The sequence below is a fragment of the Salvelinus alpinus genome, chromosome 4 (genome assembly GCF_045679555.1).
Source record: "Salvelinus alpinus chromosome 4, SLU_Salpinus.1, whole genome shotgun sequence".
In the NCBI taxonomy this organism is placed as follows: domain Eukaryota; kingdom Metazoa; phylum Chordata; class Actinopteri; order Salmoniformes; family Salmonidae; genus Salvelinus; species Salvelinus alpinus.
Genome location: NC_092089.1, coordinates 50,274,368 through 50,283,475, shown reverse-complemented (window position 1 = coordinate 50,283,475; position 9,108 = coordinate 50,274,368). Strand labels below are relative to the sequence as shown.

The following is a 9,108-nucleotide window of genomic DNA, read 5'->3' as shown; positions in this document are numbered from 1 at the left end:
TCCAAAGGTCGTACTGTGTTTGTTGTACGCATAGTACACTTTCTCTGTTTGCATCAGTTGAAGCCGGCTTATTGGGTGACGACTGATGGTGGAGTTTGATCATCATCCAGGCTGTGCTTCATGATTTTTGTGGGGATTTTTAAAAGTCATATTCCAGTACAAAAGTATGATCAGTATTGCATGATTTAGGTCCAAAAGTGGCACCATTTTAAGTTCCCCACCAGATAATGAGTGATGCTGGCGGGAGAGATCTCTAAGGACATAGGGAAGACTGTGAGACCAGTAATACATCTTAACCATTATTCTGCAGTTAAACTACTTGTACAGGTCTGAAACTGATAACTCACAAATCCCAGGTGTATAGTGTGGATCCAATGTGGATATGTGATTTAGACAGGCCGTTTAGTTGGGTTTTGAGCACATTTAGTGTCCCAAATGGCACCCTATTCCTTACATAGTGCACTACATTTCACCAGAGCTGGTCAAAAGGAGTGCACTATATAGGGAATAGAATGCCATTTGGGATGTACTTAGCATCTTCTGTTACAGAATCCCTTCACGAGATGTTTAGGACCTATCAGTCACATGCTGATTATAGATGTCATTTATTTTGTTGTGTATCTTGTACACTATATACAAGAGTATGTGGACACTCCTTAAATTAGTGGAATTAGATATTTCAGCAACACCCATTGCTGCCAGGTATATACAATTGAGCACACAGCCATGTAATCTCCATAGACAAACATTGGCAGTAGAATGGCCTTTCAACGTGGCACTGTCATAGGATGGCACCTTTCCAACAAGTCAGTTTGGTACATTTCTGCCCATGCGAGAGCTGCCACGGTCAATTGTAAGTGCAATTGTAAGTGCTGTTATTGTGAAGTGGCCACACAAGCTCACAGAACGGGACCACAGAGTGGTGAAGTGCGTAGCAAGTAAAATCGTCTGTCCTCAGTTGCAACACTTACTACCAAGTTCCATACTGCCTCTGGAAGCAACGTCAGCACAAGAACTGTTCGCCGGGAGCTTCATGAAATGGGTTTCCATGGCTGAGCAGCTGCACACAAGCCTAAGATCACCATGCGCAATGCCAAGCATCTGCTAGAGTGGTGTAAAGCTCGCCGCCATTGGACTCTGGAGCAGTGGAAACGTGTTCTCTGGAGTGATGAATCACGCTTGGATAAATATGGGTTTGACGGATGTCAGGAGAATGCTACCTGCCACAATGCATAGTTACAAATGTAGAGTTTGGTGGAGGGGGAATAATGGTCTGGGGCGATTTTTTTCATGGCTCGTGCTAAAGCCCCTTAGTTCCAGTGAAGGGAAATCTTAACTCTACAGCATACAATGACATTCTAGATGATTCTGTGCTTTCAACTTTGTGGCAACAGTTTGGGGAAGGCCCTTTCCTGTTTCATCATGACAATGCTCTCGTGCACAAAGCGAGGTCCATACAGAAATGGTTTGTCGAGATCGGTGAGGAAGAACTTGACTAGCCTGCACAGAGCCCTGACCTCAAACCCGTCGAACACCTTTGGAATTAATTGGAATGCCGACTGCGAGCCAGGCCTAATCGCCCAACATCAGTGCCCTGACCTCACTAATGCTCTTGTGGCTGAATGGAAGCAAGTCTCTGCAGCAATGTTCCAACATGTAGTGGAAAGCCATAACTCCATATTAATGCCCATGAGTTTGGAATGAGATGTTCGACGAGCAGGTGTCATGACTTTTGGTCATGTAGTGCATATACCCTGCCAAATATGATGCAGATCACAGGAGGTTGGTGGCACCTTAATTGGGGAGGACAGGCTCGTGGTAATGGCTGGAGCAGAATCAGTGGAATGGTATTAAATACATCAAACACATGGTTTCTATGTGTTTGATGCCATTCCATTTGCTCTGTTCCAGCCATTATTATGAGCCATACTCCCCTCAGCAGCCTCCACTGATGCAGATTTAATATTGTGTATTATTCTTCCAATACATTTTAAACAAATTGCTCAGTGACTCGCCTGAGCTCTTACAGTTGTAGGAACACATTTGTACCATTTGGGGGCGCTTGAGACTCGCCGTTCTCTTCAAAATGCTTCAATATCATCAAGCCTAATTTGGGCTCATTTACAACAGTTTGAGCTGACACTTCTCAAGAACTATAGTAGCTTATATTTATTCGTATGTAAAGCTATGTTATAGGGAATTTTCGATTAGAATAGTTTTAATCTGGTAAATTCGCTTCAACCCAAGTTATTAATAGGCTATGTTTGATAGGCCCATGTGTGCGTCAAATTGATCAGATTTGTATTAATCTCCAACATAATATTTATTATTGGATGATAGAATCCGAGCGCTCTTATGACTTTAGAATGAGCGCCTAAAGACCATTAGCTACATTTGGATGACTGAATTTCGTGGAAATGGCTATATGCATATTCTCTTTGCATTATAATATGGTATCAAAGAGTGGGGGGAAACAAAAGGGGATGACGTGTATAAAAGGAAATTATACAGGCCCACCAACAGAGAGAGAGAGTGAATCTTATGTTCTCAGGTTTTCTATGTGAATGCCAACTTTCAACGTCTCTAAACATCGCTTCAAGAATTCCTATCCGACAAAAAGTTTGTCTTCACTCAAGTTGATATCGATTGGTAACTTATGGGCTACTCCAAACAATTGTTCATACTTTTGTTAGGCTTTATTCAAACAACTCAGGTAAATTATCCTTCTCGGTTTTATTGAAGGCTTTAATAAAATGTTTCAATCCATAGCATTTGTTTATGAGATGCATGGTTAAAAATAGGCCTATCGCTGGGTAGGATTAGGCTAATGTAAAACAGCCTTAAAGTAATGTAGAGTAAATCACAGAAGAAGTAAATCGACATTTCTTATTGTGCTAATGTCAAACATGGACACCACAGATGTACAGTATCTTGATTAAGTTCTAGACCTATAACTGAACATATTAGTCTAAACATGATAACAATACTTCGCGCTAAATTCATATAGTTTGATGTTAAACGTTTCCTTGAACTTTTGACTAACTCTAAAATATTGGATCAGTTGGACTGTTATTAAAGTAAATTCTCGTTGACTTCTTTGTAATTTGCGGCATTGAAACTGGTGAGATGCAATGAAATTGGCGAATGAGTTGCAATATTAGGCCTACATTTACTGAATCAGAACGGCTTGTTCTCTAACATTTTCCCCGTAGCCTAATGTCCACCCACGTCTTGTTTTCTTCCCAGAAAGCAAAGTTGCGTCATCTTTCTTTGTTTAATATGAATATCAAAATATAATACAAAACTAATTGTGTGTCCTGATAATTACTGATAATTATTCTTACATGGCTATCGGTAGGCCTGCGTTAGCTGTAGGCTATGTGTTTTAATGGAGCTGGTGTGTTTGTGTGATCCAAATGGTAGCTAGCCTATTTCTTTGCATTTTGATCTAATTCGACATAGCCTATTACAGCCCATTTGATAACATCAGCGTGATGTTTAAAAATAAAAACATATTTGTTATATAGTCTACGCTTATTCTGAACACTTGGAGAGGGATGTGTGGTCTTGGATAATAATATGAATATTCCAATGACCCATCATTTGGTCATTATTAGCATGATTATAGACACTCAGAAATCCCTCGCAGGCACTTTATTTGTTCCCAATGCAGAAGTTTAAGATACAAGACACGGTGTGTATTTATTTTAGGACATTTTTTTTTACATGTACCTCAATACTGTAGGCTACTGGTTTTAAATAAGATTACAATTGGCATGTTGGTGCGCACCAAGGGCAAGTCTGATACATTGCTGCTATGTGGCATACTATTATTTACCTGGCAATGCATTGTTATTACCATATAACAGTATTAAGTAATAATAATCATAATATTAATTGTAATTGGTACATCAGTCAATAAAAAGACACTATTTTCGTAATAATATTGCACAATTTAATACTGCGATTACACAAAGATGTGAACAACGTCAGTGATTGTGTGGACTTGATGCGGGTATGAATGCCTGAGGTAAACATACTGTTGTGTCTATTCCCTTTAAAACAGCACATGTACACAGCCTCTGATTTAAATGAATCCCAATTACATAACGGGATACTGGTTTAAACTGAACACATGTTGAGGCCAACACTTTCTGACGGCTTAAATCAGAGTGGTTAAGCACAGCACACTATTTTAGTGCATTGGATTTTTGTTTACCACATACATTTGGATCTCTTTTTTTTTCCTCATCTGGTGGTTTCACAATGGTTAGCAACAAAGGAAAACGGTTTGGTTTCTTAATGAAGACAAAATACCTTTTCTTGTATATACGCTTTATGTAAGTAATAAAATATTACTATAACATAAATAGGAGAAATGTGACTTTGCAGTCTACATTTAGCAATCAACATACAACCAATGTAGTAAACAAAACATATTGAATTCCACTGCAACATAACCATTAACAGAGCCAAACAAAAAGCTCCAAACACATTTAGGAAATAAATATATATATAAATGGTCAGATTCATAAATGAAATCATATTAAAATATCTTCTTGGAATTAGTAAGTGTACAAAACTGCCCGAAAAACAAAACAAACAAAAAAATATCTCAGAACAAATACATGTTTACATATTCGACATATTTACACATTGGAAATAATCCTGGCAACATTTAATTTCAAATCTTTTTTTGAAGAAAGTTGTTTTTCCCCCGTTGTATCGAATAGCACTGTCTGCAGTACGCAATTGTACTATAGGCTACTGTCCATCAGAATGTACCAGACCCTTGAGAAATGACACGCAGCGCACGAGTAGGCTAATTAATCCGTTTTTCCTTTCTTCTCCATATCAGAAAAATATCTAAAACAGGTCCCTTCATCACTTTTCAATAGAGAATTTTCAGAATTTCTCCGTATATAGTGGTTATAATACAATAATAGGAATGGTATAAATGAATGGGGCGCAGCATAAGCTACCTTTCAAATCAATATAGAAGGTACAGAATTCGAGTTCTACTTTTTATTGTGATATAAAGAATGAGAACAGCGTGACACTTCGACCTGGGGCACTGAAGTAACCTGAGAATATCACTTTCATTTCGTATTAAACCAATCTCTTTCCAAAGGTGGTTGGAATAGCTTGGCAGTTAGCAATGCAAGTTGCTGACGGCGCCCTGGAGTGATTTTAGGAACCTGTAAACATGAAAATAGTGAGTAAAGGCCTACCTCAAAACAAATTCTGAAAAAAAAAACAATATAAAATTGCAATGATAATTTCAACGAAATAATAAGTGCTCCATACAAAAGGAAAATAATAATAAAAACAAATACCCCCCCAAAAAACGACAAGAAACACGTGTTTCATAAACTATTAATCCATATTGCCCTTTTTAGCGTCTGTTGCTATCTGCAAAGCATACATTTTTGAAGGCTGCCAGACGTGAGATGTCCTGTTGCATTCGTCAATTTTGAAATGCATCTGACATTTAAGTGTGGGGATTTTTTGTCATCAACGGGTGCCATAATTTCCATCATCTTTTCACAAACTCCTTTGGCCAGATGACGTAGTGTCAACAGTATGAGTAAGGGAGGCGTTTTTGATGAGTTACATTACACGAATAAAATGAGAGAAACAATAGAAACAGTATACAGAACAGAAGTGACACTGAAGTTCAAATCAAACATCACAATTAATAGAACAAATATAAAGAATAGGCTAATAATTAGAAATAGTGGTTAATCGGTTTTAAGCCTGAAAAGCAAAATGTTCATTGCGCGTGTGTCTCCTTTGTTGATAATTTTCAGGCAACCACCTCGCGCTGTGGTGAGCGCCATCAGTTCAAGACACCACTTGCAACATTTAATCGTTTCCCTTTGAACAGCCACGAAACATCGAATTTACTTCATCTCCTCCATAGAATTTTGGTAAATAAAGATATTTGTTTCATTTAAAATGTGAACGAAATCAATTCAGTAATAGTGTATGTTTTTCTTTTCAACCATTTTCCATTCTACCTATTTGTTGTTGTAACACAAGCTCCGGTTACTGGGACAAAACTCATCTGTCTGTCCAACTTTGCCATGTCTCTGTTCTCTCTCAGTAAAACAAAATGAAATACTGTAAACTCCATAGTCCTTTCCCTTTTTTTCTTGTTTCCCCCGAAATTGTAGGATTGTTCATGAAAACAGTCACTGGACAGGACTCTGTAATGTGTGGTGAAGAGGGGGGGTCTCCGCTTGAGAATATACGTCCTCCATATTCGGATGAGGGACCCCTATCGGCGTCATTCTTTTCTCTTTTTGTCTTCTGTTGCAAAACCAAACACGGACAACCTCTTTTTCCAATTGAAGAGAGCCGGCTAAACTGGTGATTTCATGGGCGGAGGGCTTGGGACATTTTAAGAAATGATTTTCCAGCGCCCCTTTCACCCCAACTTCAATCGAGGTCCTCTTCTTTCGTTTCCTGCCCTGCGCAGCAATCTTGTCCAAATTGGTGGGGCTGCCAGTGTTTGAGTCTGTCTCCTCCAGCCACTTGTTTAGCAGTGGCTTAAGTTTGCACATGTTCTTGAAGCTGAGCTGCAGTGCCTCGAACCTGCAGATAGTGGTCTGAGAAAAGACGTTTCCGTACAGGGTGCCCAAGGCCAAGCCCACGTCCGCCTGTGTAAAGCCCAGTTTGATCCTTCGCTGTTTAAACTGCTTGGCGAACTGCTCTAGGTCGTCGGAGCTGGGTGCATCCTCGTCTGAGTGGTCCTGGTGGTGGCTGAACGCCTGCTGGGGGGACTCCATCTGGTTGTCATGGCTACCTGTATCGTCGTGGAGCGGGTCCCGCATGCTGTGGTGCAGAGAGGCGGGCTGGGGATTTAGCATGGCGTTAAGGTTCGTGTATCCCGGTTGCGAGTAAACTAGCGACTGGTGCCCGTTGGAGGCAGGCGACAGCGGGGACAAGTGGTGCGCCGTGGTCGGCGCCCACGACCCATGGTGGCTACTCTGCGTCTGCTGGTGCACCAGGTGAGATCTATGGTGGAAGCCACTGCTCAGGTCCTCTCGACTCGCCTGAACGCTGGCTTTGTTGTGCTCCTGTTGCCCGATATGGGTGCCGCTGGTCCAGTCGGTGTTGGAGGTGGGCAGCCACTGGTGGTGCGTCAGGCTCATCGGATGTCCCGTGTTGGTCGCCGCTAGCCCCTGCAAGTACTCGTGGTGCATCATTTTCTGCACCTCTCTGTAGGTCGTCCCCTGGTGCATCCTGTCCGAATCCGGATGCATGAGCGGGTTGGACGGTAAGGAGTTATTCCGCGGAATATACTGAGCTGTTGTAGCCATGGCTCCGACTTCGAAAACTGACGAGTACTTCGGAGGTCTGGAGGCTTTAGAGCTAAAAACGCAACAACCTGCTCTGGGAGGTCTTGGGGGAGAGCTAAGACACGCCTCCTCTTCGCTTGTATTGGCTCCTTACGGATTCAAGCCCACAAGAGGCATAGCCTACGTTGCAGAGCGCATTTTACGCACATAACGAATAGGGCTCTATTTCACATATACTATATAGAAACATGTTCATTCTATATATTACATTTATATTTTAGTCTATTGGTAACTTTACGGTCTCTGAATATGACTTAGGTTTCTGTTATCCTCTCTCGTGGGCTGCTTGTTTGCATGTCGCAGGCGCACAGAACTCGCAATTGGTCGCCCCTTTCTCATTTTTTCATCCATCCACTCTCTCCAAGCCAGGGCGGAGAGGGTTGGAAAACAGTACGAAATGATTGGGTTTCGTTGGGTTCGTTCGGGTTGTTTTGCAAATAACCACGTGGGGGAGTACGGGGATCTTTTTGATGGGGTGACAAAATCCCCCCTCCACCTTGATATCCTTTTAGTCAGTGATGACTAACTGGAGCGCTCCCTATTTAAGAAGATTAGTATTCTTATAGTGTGGTGTTCTAGAATTACAACCACCCACAAAAAAAAGATGCATGTAAATAAGCACTGTGTGATGTAGATATTCCTATGAATATGGTGAGAATGTGTGACAAATCTCAATGCCCTTTTCCTTTAATAATAAAGGCTACCCTTTAATCATTTATCCCAGTTGTTTATGACATTTCCAATGTTAACCACTTAGAAAAAAAGGTCCTGTACAGAACCATAATAGCAATTATAATTGCTTGCTTCATATATGACACCTCTAAAGGTTCTATATATAACCCTTTTGTAGGGTGCTTTGATCAGAACACCAGGGGTTCTTCTTCACATTGGGTTCCATATAGGGTTCAATATTAAACCAATTTCGGTTCTGTATAGAACCTTAAGGGTGCCATATATGAAGCAAGCATAGAACCCTTTTTGGTTCTATCTAGAACCTTTTCTTTCTAAGAGTGTATGATCTCCTCATCAACGCTTATCATTAGGCTTTACTCTTTCTCTTTCTCTCTCTCTCTCTCGCACACACACACACACACACACACACACACACACACACACACACACACACACACACACACACACACACACACACACACACACACACACACACACACACACACACACACACACACACACACACACACACACACACACACGCACACACACGCACACACACACTTTTGTCATTGGATAGGGCTTTGGACAATTGTAACATACATCTGCTAATTTTTCTATTATGCTAAATGAATAAGGGCATGGATAATAATGTGTTTAAGGATTCAAATTGTGGTTATACATGTAACTGTAAGTCGCTCTGATTAAGAGCGTCTGCTCAATGACAAACATGTCTAAACTGTATAAGAGTACTATAAGAGTACCTTCTTAAAAAGTTATGGTTGTCAAATAAAATTATCTCCAAATATCACGTAAAATTTTACCACCCGTGAAAATGTGGACCTATATGCAAAGCTCATGAAAAGCCGAAGGTATTTTATAGCGTTTCTCTCGAAGCATTTTACTAAACAGCAACTTAGAGTGAAAATCCTGTGTTTCTCCCTCCTGGCTTCTTCCACACTCCTCTCCCGGTTGATCTGATTATTTTTCCCTTCACGTTTTGTCCCAATAGCAAATTACCAATTCTATGAATTGCAAAGCAGCCTCGGAGACGCTGAGGGGTAGAGAGGGG

The 9,108-nt window shown here is 40.9% G+C and overlaps 1 protein-coding gene across 1 annotated transcript; it reads right to left on the bottom strand.

Moving 5' to 3' along the window:
- Window positions 1–3,639: 3,639 nt before the first annotated feature.
- Window positions 3,640–7,386, bottom strand: LOC139573871 (POU domain, class 3, transcription factor 1-like). The gene has a single exon (XM_071397803.1). It carries the CDS (start codon window positions 7,323–7,325, stop codon window positions 6,195–6,197), a length of 1,131 nt encoding a protein of 376 aa, XP_071253904.1. The 5' UTR covers window positions 7,326–7,386; the 3' UTR covers window positions 3,640–6,194.
- Window positions 7,387–9,108: the final 1,722 nt, after the last annotated feature.